The 27,721-nt window shown below is 53.3% G+C and overlaps 11 protein-coding genes across 11 annotated transcripts; 4 read left to right on the top strand and 7 right to left on the bottom strand.

Annotated features, from left to right (window-relative positions):
• Positions 1-1,257: 1,257 nt before the first annotated feature.
• CABS01_01872 (uncharacterized protein) lies at positions 1,258-2,588 on the bottom strand (the record flags this gene model as incomplete). The annotated part of the gene is made up of 3 exons (XM_060535251.1): positions 1,258-1,981; positions 2,064-2,291; positions 2,509-2,588. The coding sequence occupies 3 exons, from the start codon at positions 2,586-2,588 to the stop codon at positions 1,258-1,260; spliced, it is 1,032 nt and encodes a 343-aa protein (XP_060398440.1).
• A 1,226-nt stretch (positions 2,589-3,814) lies between these two features.
• On the bottom strand, positions 3,815-5,887 carry CABS01_01871 (cytochrome P450; the record flags this gene model as incomplete). Its single annotated transcript, XM_060535250.1, has 3 exons — positions 3,815-5,540; positions 5,609-5,705; positions 5,764-5,887. The coding sequence occupies 3 exons, from the start codon at positions 5,885-5,887 to the stop codon at positions 3,815-3,817; spliced, it is 1,947 nt and encodes a 648-aa protein (XP_060398439.1).
• Positions 5,888-8,454: 2,567 nt separating this feature from the next.
• Positions 8,455-8,931, top strand: CABS01_01870 (uncharacterized protein; the record flags this gene model as incomplete). The annotated part of the gene is made up of 2 exons (XM_060535249.1): positions 8,455-8,826; positions 8,905-8,931. The coding sequence occupies 2 exons, from the start codon at positions 8,455-8,457 to the stop codon at positions 8,929-8,931; spliced, it is 399 nt and encodes a 132-aa protein (XP_060398438.1).
• A 164-nt stretch (positions 8,932-9,095) lies between these two features.
• On the bottom strand, positions 9,096-11,479 carry CABS01_01869 (neutral/alkaline non-lysosomal ceramidase; the record flags this gene model as incomplete). Its single annotated transcript, XM_060535248.1, has 2 exons — positions 9,096-9,681; positions 9,732-11,479. The coding sequence occupies 2 exons, from the start codon at positions 11,477-11,479 to the stop codon at positions 9,096-9,098; spliced, it is 2,334 nt and encodes a 777-aa protein (XP_060398437.1).
• A 635-nt stretch (positions 11,480-12,114) lies between these two features.
• CABS01_01868 (uncharacterized protein) lies at positions 12,115-13,871 on the bottom strand (the record flags this gene model as incomplete). Its single annotated transcript, XM_060535247.1, has 5 exons — positions 12,115-12,300; positions 12,374-12,766; positions 12,819-13,125; positions 13,232-13,470; positions 13,542-13,871. 5 exons carry the CDS (start codon positions 13,869-13,871, stop codon positions 12,115-12,117), a joined length of 1,455 nt encoding a protein of 484 aa, XP_060398436.1.
• A 2,012-nt stretch (positions 13,872-15,883) lies between these two features.
• CABS01_01867 (oxalate decarboxylase) lies at positions 15,884-17,342 on the top strand (the record flags this gene model as incomplete). The annotated part of the gene is made up of 5 exons (XM_060535246.1): positions 15,884-16,025; positions 16,083-16,416; positions 16,470-16,565; positions 16,627-17,094; positions 17,153-17,342. 5 exons carry the CDS (start codon positions 15,884-15,886, stop codon positions 17,340-17,342), a joined length of 1,230 nt encoding a protein of 409 aa, XP_060398435.1.
• A 1,378-nt stretch (positions 17,343-18,720) lies between these two features.
• Positions 18,721-19,332, bottom strand: CABS01_01866 (uncharacterized protein; the record flags this gene model as incomplete). The annotated part of the gene is made up of 1 exon (XM_060535245.1): positions 18,721-19,332. One exon carries the CDS (start codon positions 19,330-19,332, stop codon positions 18,721-18,723), a length of 612 nt encoding a protein of 203 aa, XP_060398434.1.
• A 1,274-nt stretch (positions 19,333-20,606) lies between these two features.
• CABS01_01865 (uncharacterized protein) lies at positions 20,607-21,188 on the top strand (the record flags this gene model as incomplete). Its single annotated transcript, XM_060535244.1, has 2 exons — positions 20,607-20,642; positions 20,778-21,188. The coding sequence occupies 2 exons, from the start codon at positions 20,607-20,609 to the stop codon at positions 21,186-21,188; spliced, it is 447 nt and encodes a 148-aa protein (XP_060398433.1).
• Positions 21,189-21,981: 793 nt separating this feature from the next.
• CABS01_01864 (uncharacterized protein) lies at positions 21,982-23,043 on the bottom strand (the record flags this gene model as incomplete). The annotated part of the gene is made up of 1 exon (XM_060535243.1): positions 21,982-23,043. The coding sequence occupies one exon, from the start codon at positions 23,041-23,043 to the stop codon at positions 21,982-21,984; it is 1,062 nt and encodes a 353-aa protein (XP_060398432.1).
• A 541-nt stretch (positions 23,044-23,584) lies between these two features.
• Positions 23,585-24,855, top strand: CABS01_01863 (uncharacterized protein; the record flags this gene model as incomplete). Its single annotated transcript, XM_060535242.1, has 2 exons — positions 23,585-23,820; positions 23,901-24,855. The coding sequence occupies 2 exons, from the start codon at positions 23,585-23,587 to the stop codon at positions 24,853-24,855; spliced, it is 1,191 nt and encodes a 396-aa protein (XP_060398431.1).
• Positions 24,856-25,953: 1,098 nt separating this feature from the next.
• CABS01_01862 (isocitrate dehydrogenase) lies at positions 25,954-27,672 on the bottom strand (the record flags this gene model as incomplete). The annotated part of the gene is made up of 2 exons (XM_060535241.1): positions 25,954-26,915; positions 27,276-27,672. 2 exons carry the CDS (start codon positions 27,670-27,672, stop codon positions 25,954-25,956), a joined length of 1,359 nt encoding a protein of 452 aa, XP_060398430.1.
• Positions 27,673-27,721: the final 49 nt, after the last annotated feature.

Below are 27,721 nucleotides of genomic sequence, written 5' to 3'. Positions count from 1 at the left end.
TGGACGTGCCTTATGTAAGCGCGTGGGGGAGCACACATATGCCCGTCATCAAAGCGGAACATCCATCATGAGTACAGTCGTCTGGTGTACCAGGTAGTCTTTCACTACCGGAAGCAAATAATTAGGAGTGTTTGCCACATGACTACCCAATTCTAAGAATTTTCAGGTGGTTTTGCTGTGGTTTTGCTGTGGTGCAGTCGCGCAGAAATCCATGCTCCCTTGGGCAGTACTAGGTTGGTAGTCAGCAGGTGAAGACTGCCCTCCATGATATCGAGTAGTCAGTTGCCCTCTAAGTGTGATTGGTGAGAGTGGCTGTCGAGGTCGTGCAATTTTGAGCTGATATCATACATCTGATGGCTCTGCTCGACTAATTATCCTATGTCTCTGCCGTTCCCCTTCTCATTGGCTAGCAAAGGCTACAACACGTAGGAACGGACCAAGGCAGAGGTCGGCTCTGGGCACTATGATCAGAGCCATACAGACACAAGGGATTCACCCCGCCATTGTTCCCTTCAAAGACTAGCATCGTGTGTCGTGCTTCAGTGCCTTAGCTGTCCATGGTTCAATTCTGTTTCGCCATTCACGTTGCAGATCAGACACTGTCAGCCAAGCAAAGAGTAAAGCGCAGGCAAAGTGAAATGGGGTAGAACTTCAAAAGCAGTATATTTCCTCAGGTCATCTCTCGTGACTTCCACAAGGGCAAAACACCCAGAGCAGTCTTAGCGCCCTCCCTCCCAGATCCAAGATGTAAGAATCTGTCGACATGCGTCTCGCCAAGAGGGAAACTCTGCCGCCCATCCACCGATACCCATAACCGCTAGAACTGAATCACACTATAATTGTAGAAAAAGGCAACAAGATTCCAATCCCACAAGAACAATAACCGGACAAGTCGCGTCCAGTCTCCTGAACGAAGGCCACCGCTCTAGCAAGAAATCTGCCGAACCAGTCCAAGGGGCCTGTGTTCTCCGGAAACCAGAGGCGATGTTGGCCATCGTCATGAGCATCTCACTCGCAAATTTGAAAAAGGTATCAGCCAAAAGAGCCACGTATGACGCCGATGGAACGCCCAGAACGCCGCCATTGAGTGACGAGAAAGAAAGAAGCAAAGCGCCTGATTTAGCGCAATGCGAGGGTTCAAACAGTACGATTGCGAAGCTTCCGTGTATTTCCTCCCCTCGTGCGCCGCGGACTGCTGGAAGGAGTCCCATGTGCTCGAGGAGCTCGAGAAAGTGTCGTGTTCCGAGCAGATGGCTCCTATTTCTTCAGCACGGCGTCGTAGAGGCTTACAAGCCCGGTGATGGCAGCCCCAGTCAAGATGCCCTTCCACTCTCCATACAGAGCACCATTGATGCGGTCGATCGAGTTTTCGTTGATCCAGCCGCCAAAGTTGACCTTTTGGGCGTAAACAACGAACGAGATCAGAGCCTTGACGATGCTGAAGACCAAGGGGTCGACGTTGTACTCAACGGTCGACGACTTGCGGCCGCGAGGCTGGGGATGGCTCGCCGCGCTCAGATTGTAGAAGTACCCAAATAAGGAGGGAATAAGGACAGAAGTGAGGGTCCAAAGCGTGACAGGCGACCAGAAGGACGAGGTCACGAACAAGAACGCGTCAGGTACGTAAACGGGGTAGAAGCTGGTGCCCAGGGCCGGGATCGCGGGGATGGTGAAGGCGTAGCGGAGGGGCAAGACCTCTGCTCTCAAGTTCCACGCCTCGAACGCGGCCACGGTGAACAGCACCGACGTGACGGTTGACAGGGAGGAGCGCACAGCTTGGGTGCCCTCCTGGATGCCAGACTGGTCGTAGAGTTCCGTCGCGCGCTCGCGCAGAGCGACAGTGTGACGGTCGACGGCCTCAGCAACATCAGCGGGCGTCGCGGGCAGAGGAATGCGGCTCGCAAGAGAGAGGTTGCGGGCGGGAGTTCGCGTCGCCAGTGCGGTGGAGAAGGCAGGCTCCGGGCTTGAGGATTCGGCTCTTCTGTGACGCGTGTTAGTCGCGATTCAGGGATCTAGATGACCTCTGAGGCGCATCGCGTAGAGGAGTGGCAGGTATGGCTTACTCTGGCTCGGGCTCGGGCTGGAGCTCCTCGATGGCTCTCGTCGCCCTGCGGCGCGTGGACTTGACGAGATCGGTCAAGGGAGCCTCCCTCTTGACGGGTGAGCCGGCAGCCTTGGAGCGACTGGTGTAGTAGCCTGCAAGCTTGGGGTTTTGGGAGAACTGGATCGTGTTCTCGGCGAGGTATTCATCGAGGGTGACTTCCAAGTCGGCCTTTTTCTGATTCTCGTACCTGAAAGCAGCGCGTTATTAGCTTTTTTTGCGTGGTCTGAATAGCATCGTGGGCCTCTCTGCGACAGCTCGACGCGCTTCAATCAGCTTTGACGTCAGTCGCAACCGACGCGACAGCAGCGCACCCATAGCTCGAATCTGACTTGCAGAGCGACAAGAAAGCCGTCACAGCTGCAGAAAGTCGTCGCGTCCGTAGAAAAAAAGAGGAAAATGCTCACCCAGTAAGTCCGGTCAGCTCGGCAATCTCGACGAGGTCGCTCTTCCGCTGCCTCGCCAACCACGAGTTTGCGCCCGACATTGTTTAGTGATTGAAATGGGGTTAAAGTTAATCAAAAGGGGTATCAGATGAATCGCGCAGACTTGGCGACTCTAGGGAATCGATTGCAATTATGCCTTTGTAGAAGAATTGCAGTGAATGCAGGGCAGATTGTCCTTTAGTAGTGGTAGTGGAAAGTACTTTGAAAGGGTGACGATTTTGGAGGGGCAGTTGGATGGATGCGGTGGTGATAACGGCAACGATAGCTGGGCTGAAGAGCTAGGTTGTAACTTGTAAGGGTCGTGTCGGGTGCTGCTGAGGTCGGGTGTGATTAACGTGTGGATTATGGGGGGGGTTCGACGGGGTAAAATGGTCGAAGCGCTCGTTGTTTACCTTCCTCGGCCCCCTTGTTGTGGTCCTATGGGAAGTGACGCAACGGGACTCCCATCGCTGTTAGGTGAATGCTACCATGGGTCGTGACTGCCTGCTCCAGCTGCCATCGCTACATACAGCAGGCAATCGAGGTGCGCTGATACTATCTGATCTGGGGAAAAGGGGGGGGGGGGATGTGCCAGTGTGGACGTCCAGTAGACATTGCGACTGGTTTAGCGCGCTTTCCGCCCTCTGCCTCCTCTCCCGGGAGCGGCAAAAGCACAGAAGGTGGGCTCCCGTCGCAGAAGACACGGCGTGACGGTGCTGACTGCTATTAAGGTGAGTGGACGGCTGTGACCAATCAGACCCACCTGAGCTGTCCGAAAAAGGCAAGGTATGTAAACAAACGGTTTAGTCGCTGGCCTCTGCGCGCGACTGCCCGGTGATCTCCCGCTGATAAAGAAGACGCCAAATAAACGAAGGTCAAGCAAGTACACTGTTCATCGATGATGTGAGGATACTCACGAGAACACGTGGCTTCCTTTTCTCTCCCACTCCGCTGCCGTGCATTCGATATACCGAACGCGAAGTTGTCAACACCTTGAAGCCCCTCGCGATCAACATGAGCTGCCGGGACAACCGCAACATCTCAGCCAATCAGTCACCTCATCACCATCTTACGCAAGATCAACTCGATGGCCTGCTGATGGGTTGAATTTCTCAGATTAATTGCCATCTTAGCCTCAATTTCATGCATATGTAATTCCTACCCATCTCTCCGCCTTGTCCCTTCCCGGGTATTCCCATATATCCATTCTAGAGCAACCACTATACAGCTTTGAAGATACAATTTCACTAGCCAGGCCTAGGCAAGCCAGCTACTGATTTCACCTACTCTAAGCAGAGTCAACAATATCGACAAACCTTTCCTGTCCTCTCGGCACAATCCGGATAGGCACAGTCATCCCCTGCGGTAACTTGAGCGTCAACATCGTCGACGCCTTCTTCACAGTCTCCCGGCACTTATCCTGCGCCTTCTTGTACAGCGTCCGCCTCTTCTCCGGACCCATGGCCTCCACCTCGGCATCCGAGGCCCACTCGTCCACCGCCAGCTCAAGACTGTGCCGCTGAAATACCACCGACAGGGCGGCAATAATTTCAACCTGTGCGATACGCCGCCCCAGACACGACCGCGGCCCGTCCGAGAAGGGTACGTAGGACCCCCGCACCGGCCGGAACATCTTCTCGCTCGTGTCCGAGCCCCTGTACCCGCCGTAGTCCTCCTCCGCCTCGCCGCCGGTCTTGGCATCTGCCGCCGTCTTCGAGCTGGCCCTGTACCACCGCTCCGGTGCGTAGTCATCCAGGTCGTGATCCGCCCCCGAAATCTTGCTCGGTTTCGACGGCCAATTACGCGGGTTCCGGTGCGCCGCCACGCCCACGATGGAGATATCTGCCCCCTTTGGCAAAACGTACTTCTCTCCGTCCAGCGTAATGATGCCATCGCCTTCCGGGCTGACCTTCTTGGGGATCTCCACCACCGCCGGCGTCATCCGCAGCGTCTCGTTCATGCAGGCGCCCAGCATGGACGCCAACATCGGGTTGACCGTGTTCTCGTAGTTCCACGTGCTCGGATCGTTATCGCCAAAGATGCCGTCTATATCCTTCTGGAGCTGGCGTTGCACAGCCGGGTTGCAGGCAATCTCAATCAGACCAAAGTGCATCGCGTTCGCCGTCGTCTCGTGTCCCGCAACTAACATGATGAAGGCGTTGCCCGAGATTTCCGATCTGGACAGCTGAGGGATCTTGGACTCCTTTCCCTTTGATAGCGTTCCGTTAATAGCCCCATTGGCATCCGCTCCGTCCCCGTATTTTGATCTAACAAGCTGGCCCATGAGGTCCATGCCGGCGTCGCCGTGGTCGCCGTTCTGCAGATCCTCAATCTTGTCCTGCATCAGCTCGTCGATGTATTGAACATAGTTGTCGTGCGAGTCAACGGCCTGTTTTGTGTACTTGAAAGGCAGCAGCTTCAAAATCTTGTGCGGTACCAGTAACAGAACCAAGATATGTTCCAGCATCTCGGCAATGGCATCGGCAAAGCTCATCGTGTGTCCCGGGGCCGCCTCGAGCGAGCTGTATTTTGTAAGCTTCGGGTCTGCTCCATCGGGCAGTGACTGTCCCGGCCAGAGCAGGCGCATTCCGAATCCCACGTAGCTGATAATGTTGAGAGCGAGCCGCATCGTATCGTGATCCAGCGTCTGAATAGTCTCCTTGCTCTTTTCCCCCGCTGGGCCTAGCCACTTGCGCGTCATGCTCTGCGCCTGCTTGATCGATTCGGCAAAGACGAGAGAGGCGTTCTTCTCGTTAAAGGTCGCGGATGTGACCTTGCGGTGCATGCGCCAGACCGCACCCTCGGTGGTCAGGACATTGTCGCCAAACTGCTTCAAGATGGCGTACGTCTCAACAAGCTTTGGGAACTTTTCGCGTTGCTGTGTGATCTGGTGGATGGCTTCGGCGCTGTCGGTCAGGACGAGGATCTGAAAGGCCGACACGATCATAAAGGTCTCGCCAATGCGTTCAAAAGGCTTGTGAAGTAGATTATAGGACCAGTTCGGTATGAGGAGTCTATTTGCAAGGCATTGGGATCAGCAGGGGCGCCGCAATGGACGGAGCAGTCCAGTCAAGTAACTAACTCGAGCCAGTTTTCCCACCACGATTTCGGAAAACACTTGATGATGGGTATCCAGAACTTGTGGGTGAGCTGCCATATTATTGAAAAGGGCGATGCGGCTTTCTCATGGTCAGTTTCTCACACCAAAGAAACATTGTGGACACCTTGAACACGTACGGGTGACGATATATGGCAAGCCAACTTTCTTTGCTTCTGCTATATTGCGTTGCAGGCCGGAGACGTAGGCATACACGCCATAGGCGACCACAGCTCCAACGAGCACAAAGACTGACGATACCATGTTGGTGCCAAGTGCTCTGGGAGCTTGAATTGGCGAAATGTCACCCAGGGGCACACGGCAGCACGAGGATATCCCAAGTGAAGCCTGGTGATGACAATAGCTTATCGCCCGTTGGATACAATGAGGTCAATGGGAGGAGGGGTCCGAGACCAGTCGAAGCCCCGGGTTGGTTTGATAATCTCGAGACCTTGTATATCAAATCCGGGGGAGGAGTTTGATGCCTGCACAGCAATAATAGAAAGCTATAAGACGTAGTGAGTTAAGACAGTCCCTGGACGACAAGAAGAAAAAGAGAAGGAATGCAGAACAAAAAGGAAGAATTGTCACACATCTGCCATGGAAGAAACAAAAGAAGGACCGGAAACGTCGATGGGGTCGGGGGTCCCATCTGGGAAGCCCCAAGGTGCAGGTAGGGGTCGAAGCTCTGGTTTCGGGTCTTGCGTCTCCGAAACTAGCAAATACCCCCCTAACCCCATTAAGGCCCATCTCGTGGTTGAGTTGGAGTCTTGGAAAGGAGCTTGCTTAGCTTTTTTAGCTTAAAAAGAGACCCTTGCAATCTAGCCTTTTGTTCACACAATGCCATTTAGCAATTGGTGGCATGTGATTTGTTATGGCGAAAATACACATGGAGCTTTGGGGGAGCTGTTCAATGAGCATCTAGCTGCCTTGACCATGCCACGTCGAAACGTGATGATGAGGAGATGATAAAGAGCTTGTTTGCCTCTCTTGACACCCACTGAGGTCCGATATTACTCATCGGGTTTGCTCTCTGAACAAACAAGGAGACGTCATCGCCAATGGGGATTGCTCATCGCAAAAGTCAAATGCGAGGTCTGCAGTTTGTCCATATAATACTGGTTGTATCCAACTCGCACTCATCCATGTCGTGACACACCACCCACCGGGCCAGGGAGCTGCAGCTGCAGCGAGACACAGGGGCCTGGGCTTGTTGGTTTCCAGCGGGGCGGGTCCAACTCCGCGCGGAAGGAGTCGTCCGTCTCCTTGTTTCCTCCTGCTGCAGGCCGCTATTGGTGGCGGCATCTCACTGCACCTAAACCCCCTGGCCGGCAGAGTTGTCTCCTGCAGGAACTGTGACAGCTGCATTCCAATGGGTAGGGGTGCCTGCCGACTGGGCAATCTGATATCGTACGTATTAGACAGTCAACAAGTTCGGACAACCTTTCAAGTCACAAACAAGAATTCAATGGTTTGAATACACTTACTCAAGGTCCGGAGGTCCTTCGGCCGGCGCTGGTTGTTTGATCAAGAGACATGGCGCCGGGAGGAAAGACTTGAAGGAGGGGCGCCGCTCAAGGGGCCAAGACATGCGCGGCGGGTGTCAGGTCGAGGCTTGTCTCGGCAGCGCCCGACGCGGGACCAGGGGTTCTTGTCCAACTCACAAGAATTCGAGAAGAAGCAATTATCAGAGGGGACCCTCGCGAGTTTTGTACACTTTTCACGTCAACCACGGTGCCTCACAACCGATCGTTCTCCCCGGCTTGTGACCGACGCAAACGATCCACCTACATAAGAATCGGACTTTCGAGGGAAATCACTCGACACAAGTAGCTATAAATATCTACGTAACGGTACCCGCATTGAAAAGCCGTCTGTCTATCTGGCATCAACGTTAGGCCGTGCTGGCGAATCCTGAGCTACCAAGTACACGAAAAAAGAAAAGAAAAAAATACAGCAGCAAACAACTACGCAGATCCTTTGGCTTAAGAGCTAAGATGGGCATCAGGAATTTGCCATACTCTATCGATTTTTTCCAGACTAGATGTTCCTCCTTCTCCCTTGCTCGGTATATCATAAGTCCTTGTGCTGTGTTTTGGTCGTGGTGGCAGGTCTGGTCGGTAATGGCACATAGTTAATTCAACCAGAGTACTTACTACGTACACATCTCAACTAGTTGCTCGTCAAGAATTGCGATACCGACAGAATACTGACTCTGACTCGACTTGTCTGTACTCGGCCCCTAAGTGTGCCGAGCGCGAGAACTTATTAAACTATAATTGATGATGTCCACCTCGAACTTCGGACTTACAATACCCCAACTGTCTGAAAGAGTCAGCCGTCCACGAGGTCCGTATACTAAGCTTCAGAACTCCCCTCCTGGCGTGTAGATTGTTAATTAAAGGGTTTTTTCTGTAAGAAAGAACCGGAGCACTCCGTTAGACTTAGTATATTACGATGCTCTCGAGTCTCGAAGTCATGGTACAGGACATCGGTATAAGCTTTTTCTGCTCAATATCCTCTCCAATCTCCGCGTACTTGCGGTCTAGTCATTCAAGAAGGCAGTTATTCGCCGAACATGATCATGTAGAGGACTACTCCGTACAAGACCAGCGGAACGTCGTATAAATGACAGCCAACGGATGTCCGTACTACTGACCGTCGGTCTTTACTCCCACCTCCGCATGACCTAGCTCTTCTGCTCGTTCACTCTGTTTTGCCTCCACATACCGGTTTCGTGAGAAATCTCGTATAGAGTCGTCCTTTCACAAGACACCCCAAAGGCCAAAGAGCAGCATTCTCCCCCAATATCTTAACCCCGGAAACCAAAGATGCGTCTTACAACAACCGCCATCGCCGCCGCCTTGCTCTGCGCAAGCGCAACCCTCGCCCAAGCCTGCTCCCCAGGCTTCTCCTCGAACCGCAACCTCTCCCCCGGAGACTTCGCCTGGCTCTTTGCAGACTACAGCGTCGACGACGTAGCCGGCTGCAGCAGCCGCTGCGCCCGACAGTGCACCGCTCCGGGCAAGAAGTATGGCTCCTGCATGGGCTGCGCCAGGTGGAAGGGTAACGCCCAGGGCAGAATGGACCTCCCGCCGTGCAGCAAGCCCATTACGACGGACAATGACGACGGCGAGTACGAGTGTCACGGATACGGCGATGGTTTCTGGAACTGTATTACGCCGTGCCCTCCTGGGTATGAGGTATGTGTTTGATCCCGTGAACCAGCTTTTTGCGATGGCTTTGAAGTGAATGAATGCTAATGGCGATGTCCCGACTAGTCCAAGGATTTGGGTCGTGTTCAATAAATACCGAATCGTCGAAAGACTTGTAACATTCTTGAAAGCTGAGCCCTGTTGTGTGCTCTGGATAGCGCTGTTGTTAATCAACAAAGACTCATGTAAAGCCACAGATTGCATGATTCCTCTTCCACGGTTCCCGCATCTAGAACAAACCTCCCTATAACCAGACCTCAGTGCAATTTGAACTGCCCGCTGACTCCTTCAAAACTTGTGATCTTTCCGCCCAGCGATTTGGAATCCCCATAGTAGCGGAAGCGGTACGTCCCCGGCTTCGCATCGCTCTCCGTCTCCCATACAATCTCAACCTCGCTCGTGGCGAGTATGTCGCTCGTCCGCTTCCAGTGGAAGATCAGGTTCCAATCGTAATCGGTCCGCACGGTGTCCCATCTCTTGATGGCTCCTTTGTCAATGGTTAATCTCTCGACAGCTGCGTACGTCTGTTCCAGGCGCAAATTGTTACGCGGATTAGCTCCGACAAATGTGGCTCTCACGACGTCCCCGATGGCGTAGTTGTCCTCCACGTCAGTCTTGACGTCGCCGAAGCTGCGGAAAACGGGTGTGCCATCTCGCACTACGCCAGTGATGAAGCTCAGGGAGCGGTTTGTGTTGTCTGGAGGATAAGGTCCTCCAGCGTGAGCAGGAGGTCCTTTGGCGAACGAAGCTCCCAGCGTCGGGAGATAATTGAGCGTCCGGTTAATGTATGCATCCAGCGTGTAAGGACCATACAGAGTTGAAGCACCCTCGTATCGTTGTATTCTGTCAAAATTAGTGCCGAGCTCTATAGAGTGCCACGTATGAGAGCTTACCCGTATTCCTGTGGTGTTGTAATGTAATGAGTGTAACTGTTTGCTGGTCCTCCAATCACAACGACCGGCTTCGCATCAGTCTCTTCAGCAAACAAGGACTCAGCCTGGTGTTTGACTGCATCTTTCCATCGTCTTCCCGCCATGGTCGAAGCCTCTCCCGGGCTGACAATGATGATCAGCTGGCCGACTCTGAATGTTTGAATGTCTACAATGTTGGGTGTCCATTGGTATGGGTTGAATACTTCGCCAACATCGAGTAGAATGGGTTTGGGGGAATGACAGGCGACTTGGTCTTCCGTTGGTGCCTTCAACAAACCGCCAACAACCTTCCATAGAGGGTTCGTATTAGTCGAGTTCGAGTTGTGCTGGGTGAAGTCAAAAGCCCCAGGACCATCAGACGTTCCAGCTGCGAATGAGTAGCCCAACGCTGCAGGGCAGGTTCTCACTTCCGTTCCGTTGGGAAGCTCGAAGTGGAATTCTGACATATTGTGGAAGGCATGGAAAGACTTTACCCACGAGCCACGAACTCGCTGAGACTTGGATCCCATGTCGTCGAATAGCGCCTTAGCAGCTGTGTACTGCCTCTTGCCGATCTCAAAGCAAGACGAGGCACCTTCATCCTTCTCACGGAAGAATGGTCCCCTGGCGTGACACTTTTGGCTTTTCCCGTCACTGCAAGTGCTTGTCTTGAAGTCGCAAGGCTCGCCGGTGTCCTCGCAGAAAGCGCCTAGCACATTTGGACTCACATCGCCCACATTGGCCTGGGAGAATCCAGCGACGAATCCCTTGGTCGCATCAGACGACTTTCGCATACTTTTCTCAAATAGCCATGCTGCCACTCCCTTGTTGTCTCCCGAAATGAGAGTGTTATTGCCGAGCATGGATGTGCCGTGGGTGGGAAACCATGTCAAGGCACCGATGCTCTTCCCGTCTGACGCTCGTTGGAACTTGAGTAATGTCAAGTCTTTCTCAACCGACCCGTCATTCTCAGCGCTGACGTTGTATTTGGCACGTTCTTCTTCCGGATTCGCCATATACGAGTACAGGCTGCGGTTGATGTTTGCGCCAGTGACCTTTGTTGAGCCAATACTGAGATGCCCCGGCTCTAGGCTCTCATGTGCACGACGGATGGCCAACAAGGTACCGTCAACGATGGCTCTGTAACTTTGCTGGTCGAAGCCTTTGCTCGTGATTTGCGGTAGGAGATAGTTGAGCCAGGCGCCCGGACCAGAGTGCGAGTGTGTCCCAGTCAGTGCCAAGTTGTGATGTCCATACATGGAGTAGTCGAAGCCTAGCTCGGCGAGCCCGTGAAGTACACCGTAACGAACAGCTGTGTCTCCCGACTGTGTGTCAAGCACGAGGTAGATGAACCTGTCGTTGCGTCGTTCGGTGCTTCCTACGATGAATGCTCGGGCATACAATCTCTGTCGAAGGCCAGTGCCAAGCTGTTTAGGGTCTGCATAACCCATCATGTTGATTTCTACAACCGGGCCGGTAATGTCAGCTCGGCCAGCACCGACGAGATACAAGTCATTGTCTGCATCGATGTCGAGTTCATTGAATGTCCCGGGAAACCATCTGCCCGTATCGATGAAGCTGCTCCATGGGGTATAAAGTCCGTAAACAACCAGAAATGATAGAATGAAGCCGAATATGCAGACTAGAGCTCTCCGGGAGCTCGGTGGGGACCTTGTTTGAGACGCCGCCGGCAAAGCGGGTCTCTTTTCGGCGCTCCGTTCTTCAGGCATTTTGTCTGAGCCTAGAAGAAATGGGGTATCAAAAAGACATGGATGAAGTGAAGTGTAGATTACAAAGATGGGAATGGATCATGGGACAAAATAAGGTGTTAGCGTCAAGCCTTCGAGAGCAGTGCGCTGCCAGGCAGTTGCGACACGGAACGTCCGGCCGGACCTCTCGAGGTAAGGGAGGGGCGGACGAATGACGCACGCAGCACGAAATTGTTAGTGCGCGAATCTCGAGCGCCGAGTCTTACCATGATGACCAGCTCCGTTTTGAGATGAAGTTCATTCTTAGATAGTGCTCAAGAACATCTGGATCTCAAGTTCGAACTTTTGAAAATTCAATATTCTCAAACATGGTCACACACGAAGTCGTGGCTACGAGAGGCACCATGCTACGTTACTAACAATGATAATTACTAAGCGACGCATAAGATAGAGCGCCATAGGTAAAGCGCGAAGTTACAAGCGGAACAAATTAAACTGAACATAACCAAGGAACAATCGGGTACTATAGCTCAAGAGAAAAGAAAGGCGTCGTTGCTTCCGTAGGGTTCGTTCCTCCTCCAAATCCTTATGTTCCAGGTCTGATAGAGCATCAGATCAGCAGCTCAACAAGAGTCGCAGCTGTGGCAAGCAGGACCCTAGTAATACTTGGGGTTCTTGGGGTCGGTCAAGTCGAAGATGACAGACGAGTGAGGTCGAGCACCGCCACGGTCGCGGGTGAAGATGCTCTCAAAGTCGATTGATCGGTTGAAGCTGAGGCTTCCGTCGGGGAGAATGTCGAGCCAATGACCCTTGTAATCTCCAGGTGTGTTGACAATGGAAATCTATCACGAATAACATGTCAGTAAACAACCTCGGTACAAGAATGTCAAACATAACGAGAGACGCGTGACTCACATCACCACCCTGCACGAAGTATCCAGTGACAAGCAGGTTCTTCTTATCCGGGCTGATCTTGACGTAGTGAGGTCCAATGATTGGCTGCGTCTCGTTGGGGTCATCCAGTCTCTTGACGTTGTTCAGGTCGGAGATGTCGAGTGCTGCAACGTGGTTGCCCAGAGTGATGGTGAAGTATGCGAATTTGCCGTCGTCGGTAATGTCGGAGTAGATAGCCAATGAGTCCTTGGCTTTGGAGCCCAGGTCGAAGAGCAGCTCAGCAACGCCTTGCTTCCCAGACGAATTGCGGCGGAATGGGTAGATGATCCAGACTTGGCCTGGGCCAACAGCGGTGGCAATAGCAGCGCTCTCGGGGTTGCCGGGGATGAACTTAACATCTTGAATGCCCAAGCCCTAGAAACCATTAAATTTTTGTCGTTCGCTCCGAAGTTGGCAGAGGACTTACGGCAGGGATCGTAATGGTCGAGATGATTGTTCTGTCGGACAAGTTCCACAGGCGAAGGGTGCTTGCTTTCTGGATTCCCAAAGTCGGCTTGAGAATTGTAATAGGCACGACGAAGTCCGAAGTTAAGATAATTCCCTTGTTGAAATCCACAGCCAGACCATGGGGACTGAACTGCTCGCCGAGAATGTTGAGTGTTCCAGCGACATCCTCCGGCCATTCATGGATAATATCGCCCTCTGCGTTGGTCTCGACCAGACGGCCGGGAGACGTTCCAACAGCACTGCCCATGTACGTGATGAAGAATCCACTTGTCACAGTAGAATATCAGCACTTCTCATCTTCCCTGGGAACGTTTGGGAATAACAGGAATCATGACGAGGACAGAGTCATGGCATGTAGTGGTGGTGACTTACCCCTCTGGCTTGGCGCGGATTTCGTCGACGATGGAACTCAGTAGAGCTCGGTTAGACTTCTTGAACTTGGGAGCGTAGGGATTAGAGACATCAAAGTAGAAGGCCGTGTCCTGAGTCTTAAGCAGAGACAGTAAGCCGCCTCCAATGAGTGTCTTGCCATCAAGAGAGCTACCCAGGTGGTGAGGAGAGTTTCCGCTCGTGGGCACATCGGTGAGAGCAATAATTTGACCGAAAGTGTCCTAGAAGCGAGAACGGTTGTAAGCATTGCTCGACCCACTGAGTGTTAAGTAGAGACAAGAGCATCACTCACATCGTCCAAGCTGGCAGTGACCAAGAAGTCCTTATGGATGTTGTCACCAGCTCCAGTCCAGAAGTAGCCAATCTTCTTTGGCTTGATGTTGGCGCCGGTGAAAGGAGGACTCTCGAGAGGAGGCGTTGGGATTTGAAGAATGGGGAGAGGAGGGGCATTGGAGGCCAGAGGCTCGGTGACTCCCGGGATAGAAGGAATCAGAGGGGGCAGACTGATCCCCAGAGGACTTCTCTTGCTGGCAGGAGAGTAATCGTTGCCGTTGACTGGCCCTGCTGTCACGGGAGAGAGCAGGAAGCCCGTGAGAGCTGCCAAAGAGATCTTAGAAAGCATCTTGAGTCAATTGAGCTGCTGGTAATTATTTGTTGAAATCCAAGAAGTCTGATTTTTGAAGATGTTCCCAACACCAGACTACGGGCACTTATCTATTCTTCTTATACTCCATCGTGAGCTGCAATAAGGGCCGTCTGACAGTCAACCGCTTCTCTTCTCTGGACGTGAGCTCACTAGACAATCACACCATGAAGCCAATAAACCTCATCATCTACGCTATTGTCGAAGGATAGTATGCCGTGAGCCAGAACGATAATCAAGATGCACCCAACAGAACTTCTCAGAGTCATGCAGCGTTGGAGAGATGCCTGAGCATGTCTTTGCCAAGAAGTCGGGACTCACACCTTGCCTATCACAATCCAGAGATCCTTAACCTCTAGCTCATCGTGGCCACATCTTTTTCCTCAAAAGGGAAGACTGTAATGTCGCGATCGCTTGGAGCACGGAAACTTGGGCGCCCGACGGCTCGACGTGTAGAGCACACTTCTTGACGATGTCTTAACTTTGTGTCAAGCAGCGCTAGTGTGGCCCAGTGCTTCGGCATTGGAGGGAGAAGTAAGCTTAACGAATGTCAAGAAGTTGATCGACACTGACGGCGACCACGCGTAAAGCCATGTGAGATGAAGAGTTGCAGATCATCTCTCAACTGGACGACGTAGGTGTTTTGTTTGTTGGATTGACAGGGGCGAGATGTACCAAACTCAGACATATATCGATAGTACCGGATGGCATCATATGTAACGAATAACACTTCGAGTTCATTTAAGTATTTGGGACCGATAATCTCATTTCCGCATAAGATCTCAGCGAGGCTGAACGGCAAGGGACGTTGAGGCATGCAACGGGGGCGCCTCTGGCTCTGCTGCTGCGTCGGGCATATCAAACCTTAACTTCTCTAGCTTGGCAAAACGGGTTCCAGAGAAGATGAACCAGGTAGGACGATGGCGATCTTGGACAGTTTGGTAGAGCTACGATCGAATAGCGTGTTCGTGCTTGGCTAGTATGCTGTTCGGGTTGAACAGCCATCCTCAAGGCATTTACACACTACTGGTCTCAACGTTCAGAAGATAGTAGACTGATTGGGATTGCGAAAACTCACTATGTCAGAAGAAAGGACTGACCTGGGATTGCTTGTCAACACATGCTCTGCCATGCTATTTCTACATCTTGTTTGAAATGTGAGAAAACGTCTGGTCTCTTGAGCATACGGTCAAGGAGAGAAACGCGTTGAAGACTGGGTCTTTCTGTCATATTTTTTGCCATGTGGATTGACATGATCTTGACATTTCAGATGATTTAACTCTATTTGAATCCAGATCACGACTTTGCCCCGGCCTTGTAACGCAAAACTTGGGCCGGCCTGTGATAAAGAAGATTACCAAAAAGATGCGGGTAACTTTCAAGCCAATATCTGCAGTAAGACAAGGTTAAAAGTAAATTACCGTAGTCTACCGCGTCAAAGTAAGCTTCAGTCAGGCTAGTTAGATGCCGTCGATGGGGATCAGCGCCTAAGCAGCCTTTCCCCCACGCTTTCCCACGATGTCGTTATTTTCGGACATATGTCGAATGGCCGGGGTCCAACCTAGCGGCATGCCCGATTCAAAGACAACTGCAGTCGATCATTTAGTCAATATCACACCAACACCCATCGAACACGCATATGCACTCTTGATTTTTGGGGAAGATGCCTGTGAGACTCGAATTGGGAAAGTCAATAGTGTCGACCGGAAAGCAACGATGCCGCTGAATGGTCAATGTCGTCATCGCGAACCGTTGCTTCTGCAACTGCAACCTCTACGCCATGATTACTCGATGCGTTGAACGTGATAGTAATGAAAATTCCGCCATCGCGTCGAAGGAAATGAAGTATGTCCTTTCGAACTTGAAGGCGGTATTCTAAAGGTTAGACGCAGTTATAAAATATACTTTACAGATTGTCTTCCCTGCGCTGTTTCGTTTCATCTCTCACAATCTGCACCTCCTCATAAGTCGGTTCTTCATTATCTGATAGAATGAGACTACTTCAGATCTCCGTGGCAGGACTCATTGGCCTCGTGGCCATCACAAGTGCCTCGCCTCAAGTGGCGAAGAGAGACGCTCAATTCAATGTTGGACAGCCCATCGATGCCAATGGCAAAGGTGCCCCGATCCTGGGTAAGTGACACGGAGCTCACCTTCTCGATGCCAGACCCAACTAACAAAATGACACAGGCGGCACCAACAATGCAATTGACAGAGAGAATCCGGATAATCTCGGCCGGCAGTCCACTGATAGCGGCGTGGTGCCGAACCTGAAATGGAGATTCTCTGATTCCAAGACCCGTATCTTCAACGGAGGCTGGGTCCGCGAGCAGGTCATTCAGGACTTGCCTCAGAGTCACGATATTGCAGCCGCCCAGCAGCATATCAAGCGTGGAGCAGTAAGAGAGCTGCATTGGCATAAGGTTGCGGAGTGGGGGTTTGTGTACTCTGGCTCGATTATCATCGGAGCCGTCGGCGAAGACGGAAAAAGTCAAGTTGAACAACTCAACTATGGAGATATTTGGTAAGATCCAAGCTGAGAAGTCAAAGAGCACTGCATGCTAATATTGGTCCTAGGTATTTCCCCAAGGGTGCTGCTCACTATGTTCAAGGAGTTGCTGAAGAGTCCGAGTTTCTCTTGGCCTTTGACGAAGCCGACTTTGATAAGATTGGGTTGGTGCTTCCTCTTCTATATGACACTCGTGTATGGAACGAATCAACTGACACTCAAAAGAACCACTTTCAACATTGTCGACTGGCTGGCCCACACCCCAAGAGACATCTTGGCCAGGAACTTTGGCGTCAATGCTTCCGTCTTTGACAAGCTACCCGCCACGAACCCGTACATCCTGAACGGAACGGTGGCAACCACGAACGTGACGGTTCCCCCGGGGCAGTACCTCTCCGGCAACAGTTCCTTCGTCTACCGCACTTTCGAGCACCCACCTGAGAATGTTCCCGGCAACGGCGGCGAGTTCAGAAAGATTGACTCGACCAACTTCCCCATTGCCAAGACCATTGCTGCCACGTTCGTCACCCTGAAGCCTGGCGGGCTGAGGGAGCTCCATTGGCACCCCAACGCCGAAGAATGGCTCTACTTCCACAAGGGCAAGGGCAAGGCGACTGTGTTTATCGGAAGTGCAGCGTCGAGAACCTTTGACTTGGAAGCGGGTGACACAGCGGCTTTCCCGGACAACAGCGGGTGAGTGAATCATTCATCTCGAGGGAGTGGAGTGTGTCGTTGCTAATTCGTTGAATAGACACTACATCGAGAACACCTCTGATACGGAAGACTTGGTATGGATTGAGCTGTACAAGTCTGACAGAGTCGTGGATATTTCTTTGACCCAGTGGCTCGCTCTCACACCGCCTGAAGTAGTCGCGCAGACTCTAAAAGTGCCGCTGGAATTCGTCAAGAGCCTCAAGCAGGAGAAGCAAATCCTCATCTGATCAGCGTGATATCTGCATGAGAGGGGCGATTGGCTACGGTTTCGGTGTGATATAGGTCTGCTTCCTCTAATACTCTATTTGATCTGTTCACAATCCATGGCTCAATGAGCATAAGACAGATGAGCTATGGATTAGGAGAGATGAGATCAATTGAAGAAGGCCATAAAGAGGAAGAGAGATATGCTATACCAGAAAGATATAGTGTGAAGAAGCTATTGTTGTTGAAAATCTCAATGGCGACGAAGCTAGCGTTGAAACAGTTTTACTTCTTAGGACCTATTACTTAGTTGTGTTGTAATTACTAGTTCCCCTCAAACCATTATCGACCATGGAAACTCAATTGCTCACAGAGCTACGCAGAGGTGCAGGTGGGTGGGCAACCACCACGAGGTCACGATGACATTCAGCGACTCATGTTCTGCACTTGAACCTACACAGCAACGAAAGCTTGATAAGCGGGGAGAGACGGAGATGCTAGGGAAATAAGCGCCTCAACGCCAAAAATCCGAAAGCATCTCCAACTCCATCATTTTCCCAATTGAGAGGTAGACGGGAGACGGGAACGGAAAATTCGGTAGGATGGCAGCACGCGTTATGCAGGCAACCCCCGGCGGGCCAGAGCCGGAAACTCTATCAGCGAACTAGCACAGCAGCTCTCTGGTCAAGCCGTACCAGTGTGCGATTACTTATGTCGTGTGGGCAATGAGGGGTGGGAAAGGTTATGGGCCGTCAACTCAACCCATGTGAGTAGCCTAGAACACTCAAATCACGCGGAATCGTATGATTGGGGATAGATTGTGTGGTGGTCAATGAAGCCATTGGCGAAGAGGAGGAGGGTTGCAGAAAAACATCATCCTATTGACCGCTCGCGAGCTTTTGGCCGTCCGCCATCACAGCGAACCTTCCTTGGGTCGTTTCGTCGTATCATGAGCTGCCTCGGCGAAGCGCGGCGGAAATGGAACGGTCTCTTTCGATTTTGGAGGCATGCTACATGGTGGTGTGAAGGAGGAATAAGAAACGCTGGGACGATCGACCAAGCCACCCCTCGTTCGGTCTGGTCTAAGCAGGTAGACGGCAGTTGTTCCGAAGCAATCACGACTTGGCCCAGAATTGAGACCACGTTGGGGGCGGAATGCGGGGAGGCAGGACTAGAGACAGTCGACACAGTGGTTTCCAGACAGCATCGAACTTTCCAGAGTCCAGATGACGGACTACGTGTGTGACTGTTGGACGAGGATGGGCTCTAATGTCGTTGTCGATTCTCCCTGACTGGTATGGTAGGGATGGCAGCTTTACGTCACTCCGATGCCTTCTCAGTGCTAACAGACCCGGGGGATCATCCCCTCTATTGGCTAGGCGTCGCACCTGGAATTACCATTTACCAGTCAAAAGGCTGATAAGGCATCGAGATGAAGGCTCTGGAGGTCGCCATGACGGGTAAAAGGTCAGGGAGCTTGGATCCGGTCCTCTTGATAGTGTCGACCGGATATGCGACCCGCGGGTCGGCCGCAGGTACCATGGACGGCAGATAGGACTGGAAGCCAACGGAAGACGACGGAGCATTGATACAGGTCGATCTGATGACCGTGCTCGCCCATCGAGACCCTGAAGGATCGCCAGGGAACCGGTCAGGGCCATTAACTTGTTCTTCTTGGATTTCGTTTGCCTCTGGGGAGACTAAGCGATCTCTGGTCCAAGAATTGAGTCGCATTCTCTGTGTGGCAGTGCTTGAACACGACCGACACGGCACGAGGGAAAGACGAAGCCTGGAGGTCGTGGAGAAACAGCTCATCCCTTCTATATGGGGTCGGGGCCGAGAGGTCAAGTGAACAGCTGGAGGGTTTCCGGTAGGACGGCGCGCAGTGTCATCGGCAACGGTTACGCAGCCCGTGGTGGAGACGCGTTGCTGGTGCCGGGATGCTGCATTGGTCGGGAAGTCAGTGACGAACGAGGGATTGGGCTGGTGGTACGGAGAACGGATGCCAAACATATTTTGTCGGGCCAGAGGTAGAAAGACTTATGTCAGGGGTCGAGATAGGGAGAAGATCGTGAATAAGTGACAAACTTGAGTCTGTGAAACCCGAGCTCACTCGCGAGTCCCACGAGTGTTCTTGGGGGACAACCAGCAACATGTCAAGCAAGTTGCAGGGTAAACCATGTCTCGTCGCGGAAGCAGCCCCTAGCAGGCACCTCTCTGGGCAAATAGGGACCTCTCCATGTTGCGGTTGTTCCATGAAAGAACGTCGCCGCCCCGTTATTTGTGTGTCATCGCGACCTGGCCAGAGTTGGGCCTAATGGAGCCGGATGGGCTGGCACAACAAGGCATTGCGCTGCAGAACGAGGTTAATTACATGGCATATTGTCTATCAGCGGGGGATAGGAATGGGTAGCCCGGCAATAATACAGACTGTAAACATTCATGCGGCCTCTGTAAATGGGCAGTTTGTCGATGGGATGGGCCCTTTTTTTTTTCTCTTTCCATAGAACAGAATCTGGATCTTGTCCTCGACCTGGACCCTTCTTTTTCCCATCCTCTCTCTGCTCATTTTCCGCCAGTCTTCCCTTATGCTTTGCGCTTTCTTCCGGTGCACGGAAACCAGATGAAACCGAAGACTTTCCAGCTCGCATGGTCAGGTAAGGTATCCATCCGTACCTAGTCTGTAGACAGGTTGATCACAGTGGTCATAATCCACCATATCCTCGAACCCAATTGCCCTACCCTGCCTGACCTGTCAATTTTTCTTGCATTCACCATTTCCAACCCCAGTGCCTCTGACCATTTTTGTGCTGTTACGCGATACTTAACCTTGGGGTCTATATTCACCTTGCAAGGTTTGAATTACATATTAGCAAGGTACCTTGACAATGGTTGTAGAAGAAGAGTCACAATGCCATCTTGGTATCCTAAGCGCAACCCCGATAGGTAGGTAGAGCACCTGAGTAAAGGTACTCCCTAAGGTGCAGAGTACGTACTTCACTCCAGCCGGCTCGCTCTGGGATTGGGCCGGCCTGACTTCACTGTCAAGCTCCCAGGTGCCCCGCAGAAAACCGCACCCGCCGCCTTACAACCCACCTGCACCTCCAACTCCCGTCACAAGTCGCACCTGCATCCCACTTCCGTCTGTCTACCTCACCTCCAACCGACCTCCTCCCCGACTCCTTTTGTCCACCGATCTTTTTTTCTTTTTTTCGTCTTGTTCACATCGCCTACCTCTATTGAGAAGAACAAAATCACCTCTACCAAGCGCGGGATCAACCAACAAGATGAACCCTCTTCAGAAGAACAAGGTCGACGTCTCGGTACGTTCAATCCAGCCACTTGCTACCCAATGCCCCACCTTGAGAACGAAGCCCGCGATGGCATCACGGCTTCCATGACCGACCAATTCTCATTGCGTTCTTTGACGAATCTGGTACTGATCCCTCTCTTTACAGTCCCTTTCCCCTGAGGAACAGCGTCTCTTCCGCCTTTACGGCAAGCTCCCCTCTCGCTCCGACCATTTCGCCAAGCACTTGAAGGACCGCAAGTACTTCGATTCTGGCGACTACGCCATGTCAAAGGCGGGCAAGGGTGACAGCGTCGATACTGGCGCTGTCGGATCCCAGCACCCCGTTCCCGAGAACATCCCCCATCTCTCGAGCCCCGTCAACAACTCCTCATCCTCCCTTAACGGCAACAAGCACCACGGCAGCATCGCCGCCGGTGCCCACGCCGGCAGCCCTGTCAAGGAGGCGAGCTTCCTCAACAGAGAGACCAGCGCTGAAGAGGCCGAGCTTAAGGACCAGGAAAACACCTCTCCAGTCGACGGAGCCGCAAAGACCGAGGCTATCCCTATCCGGAGATGAGGTCCTGCAGGACCTTTTCGTCTATACTCTCTCCCTTGCCCCAAGTTTCGTAAAGGTGTTGTCGACACTACACGACGGCAAATTGGGTTGTTTCACGGGGCCAAATTTCTACTACGATGTTATGATGCTGTGTTGATGTTTTCACGGGTCTCTTAGGCGTTGGAATGGGGTTGGGAACCAAGTACAAATGGTTGTTGAATGGACTGGGACGGTTGTCTCTAAGTTTGTCTGCTGTGGAAGGACTTGCGGATTACGACGCTTTCAAGGTCGCGCTACTGGATATCATGTCCGCGATGTACGGCACTATTGCGAAGACTGAAGCTTGTCCGTACATGGTTTTTTTTAGGACTGAAGGAGGAAGATGAACGAAGAACGACAGGCATATGGCGGCAACTAAATCGAAACCCCCTTCGTCTTGTCCGTATGCGCGCATGGCAGCGTTTGCGTTGTCCCTCAAGCCCCCCACTCTGGTGGCGGGGTTTGATTGCGCAAATGCGATTCTTACGAGTGACCACCTTGTCTGTCCTCGTGGGTGCTCACATGCTCCTCCGCCGACCATCCAACTCTCCTCTATAGTCCCATAGAGGCCATCTACCTGCTGCATAGCTTAGTGTTGTTAGCACAGCTCGATCCGAGCAAGTCACAAAGATGCCCACAGCTTTCAATGTCAAAATGAAAATGTTGCGGGAACCCAATCTATTGATGAGCAATGAGACACTTCTTTTGATGCCATACGCCGTTCCGTATCCCAGTAACCTCCCTCCCAGTGGACAATCTCTATAGGTGCCCTTGTTCACAGATCCAGACCCTTGATCGCCATATCCTTGGCGCCTTCGAATGTCTTGTTTCCTCCAATGAAGCCCGCAGCGTGGACGAAGACACAGCCGGGGATGCCAGAGATGCCGTCCAGTTCCGCATCTCTGAATCCGCGCCACGCCTCGGGCAAGGGCTTGCGGCTCTCGAAAGAGTCCTTGGTGACGGGCACCGCCTGCACACGCCACTTGGCATCGGGGGTCGGCTTCTCGGGGTACAGGACGTAAACCACCGAGGGGTTACCTCCCTCGAGGGAGTAGAGGTGATCCTTCCAGGGTGCGCTCTGGCCCTCGAGGACGAGCACGCGGCCCTGGGGGTCATACTGGGTGCGCTTCTCGAAGGCGGCCTGCACGACGGCGCGGGCGGGCAGCCATGCCTTGATGTAGTAGTCCAGGTCGGCGTCAAACTCCTCGCCGATGCGGCGGCTGGCCTTGACGAAACGCTCGTCCTCGAGCTTCTGGGCCTCGACAGGGTCAGAGGGGACCGGGTCGTTCCAGTTGGGGTTCAGGCGGCCGACGACAGAGCCAAGGGTGAAGGCGCCCTCGCTGAAGCGCTTCTCGAGACCCGCGGCGGCGACGGCCTTGGGGTCGTAGACGGAGATGCCGTTGTCGTGGGCGTCCAGGGCCTCGACGAAGCTCTCGTACAACTTGTTCCACAGCAGCTCGACTTCGGCGCTGTCCTCGGCGACGGGGGTCTCGGCGCCCTCGCTGAGCTTCTGGGCGATGATGGCCTTGCCAAAGTGCATAAAGACGAGACCGGCGCTGGAGAGCTTGGTGTTCTTGCCGGGGAAGGTGGTGGCGAAGCCACGCTGGTGGTGGTCGTAGCGCTTCTTGCCGTCGTCGTACTCGCCGCCGACGTCGACGACGGTGTGGCAGGTCTCGAGAAGCTTGGGATCGCGGGTGCGGATCAGCTGGGAGTCGTGGTAGGTGGGCAGCTTGCGCAGCATGTGCACAGCGAGGGCCTCATCGGCGTGGAAGTGGCCATTGTGGGTGCCAATGGTGACGGGTGACATCTTGAGTCTCTTTGCTGCGTTTTCGGCCATTCGTAGAGGTTTGAAGAAACGGAACATACAATTGATGGACGGAAACGAATAATGACGAAGTTTTAGAATTAAAAAAGCGTTTGTGGGAACTGCAGTTCAATGATTTTCAACAAGTCTCTCTCTCACTGGTGAAGGAAGAATTGGAGAGTTTGAGATGTGATAGCCACACCCCGCTTTAACACACACACACCCCATACCCTCTCACTTCCGAAGGTCGCTTATCTGAACTCCCTGCGTGGCTCTATTCTTGACGCTTTTCCCAAGCTCTCACTGGAGAGAAGTGGCCAGGAACGTGCATCGCAGCCTCGTCGTCGCCCTGCATCCGCGCGCCCGTGGAAACTCCATACTCAAGCAACAGTCAGCCGTAAATGTCATCAATACCAACCCCAAATTTGTCCCATCGTCAATGGTAGAAGTCATTCGCCATCCATCATCTACGGTCAAATCCCCATTTCTTCAATCGATTGATACAGCCCTCCAAACTACGATTAACTAGCTTCCCTTTGCGACTAACGAAAACTCTCCCGTGTCGTCCGCACCGATGCCATCCGCGATGAGCGACGCCAACGGCACCGTCGCGACCCGCGACGTCAAGGCCGAAGGTCAAGAGACCGAAGATGAGGAGAATGGAGAGGGAAAGGCGACATACAAGTCATGGAAGAAAAAGTATCGCAAGATGCGCATCACCTTTGATCAAAAGATGCACGACTGCGAGGAATTGCATCGCCAAGAGTCCCTGGCGCTTGCCACTGCGAAGCGCATCGCCATCGAGAATGAGTAAGTATCTTCTTGGAATCAATCTGCAGTCCCGTGCCAGCGTAGGTTGTTGCCGAGGCGTTTCTAATACTCGGCCACAGTCGTATACTCGATCTGCTGCTCGACATGAACTCCTCGGCCCAGCTGCCCTTTGACAAGCGCTTCGATATCTCACAAGACCCGCCCGAAGACACGTCGTTCCCACCTCTTGACGTCGACAAGTCTGGAAAGAAGCCCGATGAACCTACCAAGTCGTTGGACACACTCCTCAAGGAGGTACCGCATTATACCTACTCCCAAGCAAAGGAGCAGGACCCCACTGTCGTGGCCGACATGGAACCGTTCTCCGGCGAGCCTCACCCTCCTTCGTTCCTGACGGCCGACGACATTGACGACTACATCCACGACGTGGACCGACGTATCGACCCCGATAACCTCCTCCCGACGCTGGCTCCAGTCGCCCGCAGCAACGCTCCTCTTCCGGAGACCAACCCGCACGCCCTTTCCCAGACGATTGCGATGAAGAACCCCACGAGTGTCTACAATTGGCTCCGCAAGCACGCGCCAAAGACCTTCCTACAGGATGCCGAAAACGCCGCACCCGCTGGAGACGAAGAAGCAGCCGAGGCACCTCCGACAGATGGCCGGAGGCGACGCGGCGGCGGCGCGTCAAGAGGAGAGACTCGGGGTGGTCGCGGATCACGAGGCGGTAAGCGTGCCTCGCTCGCCGCCGTACGAGCCGAGAAAGCCGCGCAGCGAGCCGCGGAGAAGGCGGCCGCGGCGGCCGAAAGGGCAGCTGCTCTGCGCCGCGACGCGGACAGCTACGACCACAGCATGGACGAGGCCGACTCGGACGGTCCCAGCTTCGCGACACCGGCCACAGGTCGGGGCAAGAGAAAGCGCGCCGGTAGAGACGACGACGACGGATACCGGCCCCGGGGTTCAAGCAGCAGACCGACCAAGAAGAAGCGCAAGAGCGAGAGCGCCGACGTAAGCACCCCGACTGTGTCCAAGAGAGGCCGCAAGAGCGAGCTCTCCCGCGACAGAGACGACTAGAAGCTGCGTCAATGTAGATTGTCAGGTTGGTCGTCGGATGACTGATCGTTGTTCTTTTTTGGGAGGCCAACCGAGATATCAAAAATCATCAGGCCAAAATGCTTTAGATGTCACGATTGAGATGGCACTGTATGCTGTGGCCCTGGCTGGGCAGCTGAGAGTCAAATCAGCACAGAAAAACCCTTTCTTTTCCTAGACTTGTACACTACATTATGCATCGATGGATCTCTTTTTTATTATTTTTCTTTGACCTGTTGTTCTTTCCCACGCCCATCTAGCGCGGGTGCCTCATGAGCAATGGATGTGGGCAGGCTCAAGAAGGAAGACAGCGAGGACGAAACGGAGAGAGAGAGAGAGAGAGAGAGAGAGAGCTGGGGCGCTGAAGCTCAAGGAAACGGCGCAACGGGATTTCTTGACCGGATCCAGATTGGGATGGGCAAAATTAGGGAGTAGCAATGGTGCATTTTCTTTCCTTTTTACATTTCTCTCTGAACATGCACTGCTGAGTACCGAATATCTTGTGAGATGAGGGATCCCTATTCCATTGCGGAGGGCGGAGATGGCGAGACAGCTCACCACCTAGTCAGCATATCATTGAGCTTTGGGACTTGCTTTCTTCTTAACTTTTGTTGGCTGTGGATCTCGACATTTGGTATTTACCAACGGTAGCCGCATCACTATGTACAAACAAAGCCAAACCCTCCATATGCCATGTGTCGATATGCTGAAACCAGATGATATCAAGTTGACTAGAACAGAAACCAGAAAGAACAAAGAGCCAACGGAAAATATAGAGAGATGATCCATCATGCTTCTGCAGCTTCGATATGCAAGAGAGAAAACAAGATTCGCATGTTCACGCAGGTTAGATACAGAAGGCCCTCTTCTTCGCATACGCCAAGGGGGAGCTTCGTAGATCGTAGATCGTTCCGCCTCCTTTCTTATGTCTTGAAGGTTCGTCTATCCCATAGGAAGCCGGCTTTCGCCCCCTCTCTCTACAGAATGTAGCGTTTTCTTGAAGTCTACAAGAGTGTTATTCGTTTTTTTCTTTAATAACGGCGGGTCCGCATTTCTTTCTTCGGTGTTTTGTCTCTGAATTTACAACTTCTCCTTGAGGATGTTCTTCATGCGGCGCTCGACGGCGTTGAGGTACTCGTTGGTAGTGACGTAGTCGGAGCGGGCGGTCTTGCCGCAAGCGAGGGCCAAGTCCTTGGTCATGATGCCGTCAACGTCGACGGTGTCGATGCAGGCCTTCTCGAGGGACTCGGCAAAGGCGACGACCTCGGGGGTCTCGTCGAGCTTACCGCGCTGAATGAGACCGCGGGTCCACGCGAAGATGGAGGCGATGGGGTTGGTGGAGGTCTCGTTGCCCTTCTGGTGCTCGCGGTAGTGGCGGGTGACGGTACCGTGGGCGGCCTCGGACTCGAAGGTCTTGCCGTCGGGAGTGATGAGGACCGAAGTCATGAGGCCGAGGGAGCCGAAGCCCTGGGCGACGATGTCGGACTGGACGTCACCATCGTAGTTCTTCAGGGCCATGATGTAGCCGCCGGAGGACTTGACCATCTGGGCAACCATGTCGTCAATGAGACGGTGCTCGTACCAGATGCCAGCGGCATCGAACTCGGCCTTGTACTTGGTCTCGTAGAGCTCCTGGAAAATGTCCTTGAAGCGGCCGTCGTACTTCTTGAGGATGGTGTTCTTGGTGCTCATGTACAGGGGCAGCTTCTTGGTGAGGGCGAGCTTGAAGGAAGCGTGAGCGAAGCCGGTGATGGATTCGTCAGTGTTGTACTGGGTCTGAGCAACACCGCCGCCATTCTTGAACTTGTAGACCTCGATCTCCTGGGGCTCGCCGCCCTCGGGGGTGTAGACCATCTTCAGGGTGCCGTTGCCGGGGAGAACCGCATCCTTGGCGCGGTACTGGTCGCCGAAGGCGTGACGGCCGATGATGATGGGCTTCTTCCAGCCGGGCACCAGGCGGGGAACGCGGGGGATGACGATGGGCTCGCGGAAGACGGTACCGCCGAGGTGGTTACGAATGGTGCCGTTGGGGGAGAGCCACACTGTTGGGAGGGGAAGGGAACCATTGAGTTAGTCCATGTTCTTTGTACTGCTAGGTAGGGTTGCTTTGGGGTGCTTTAGGAGAGGGTCATTGATGACAGGATCTTTGATGCGCGGCCACTGGAATTGTGCAGGTTGCGAAGAGGTGCAGAGGGGGGGATCAAATGCAATGCGCCGGCGCTGCATCCCCGGAGTGCGGGGAGCTGGAGAATGAGACAGGTCCCACGGCGCGGATGCGACAAACCCGGGGGTTCGATCTGACCAGTCCAACGGCCGGTGGGAGACTCTTGAGCGGGCAAGGAACAGTGCCGGAAGAAGAGGGAAGGTAGACGGCGAAAAGACATCCACTGCGCGTTACTTACTTTGCTTAAGCTTGAACTCCTCGACGCGCTGCTCATCGGGGGTGATGGTGGCGCACTTGACACCGACTGAGTACTTCTTGATAGCCTCAGCAGCATCGAGGGTGACCTTGTCGTTGGTCTCGTCACGGTAAGGCAGGCCGAGATCGTAGTACTTGAGGTCGATGTCGAGGTAGGGGTGGATGAACTTGTCCTTGATAGTCTGCCAGATAATGCGGGTCATCTCGTCGCCGTCGAGCTCGACGACGGGGTTCTCGACCTTGATCTTGGCGGCGGCGGCCATTGTGCGGGCAAAGTTGAAGGAGGCGGAGGAGGAGAAGGAGGCGGAAGACTGGGGAACGATGAAGGAGGGCCGGAGAGCAAAGGTTGCGGGACGGCGGAGGAAGCGGGCTGCGTTCATGATGGGCGGTTTGCGAGGCGGCGCGCGGGAGGAATTGGGATTTGAGGGA

This window comes from Colletotrichum abscissum, assembly GCF_030869225.1.
Source record: "Colletotrichum abscissum strain IMI 504890 chromosome Unknown Scaffold_3.1, whole genome shotgun sequence".
NCBI lineage: Eukaryota > Fungi > Ascomycota > Sordariomycetes > Glomerellales > Glomerellaceae > Colletotrichum > Colletotrichum abscissum.
Note: the sequence above shows the minus strand (reverse complement) of the source record. Positions and strands in the feature narration are given on the sequence as shown.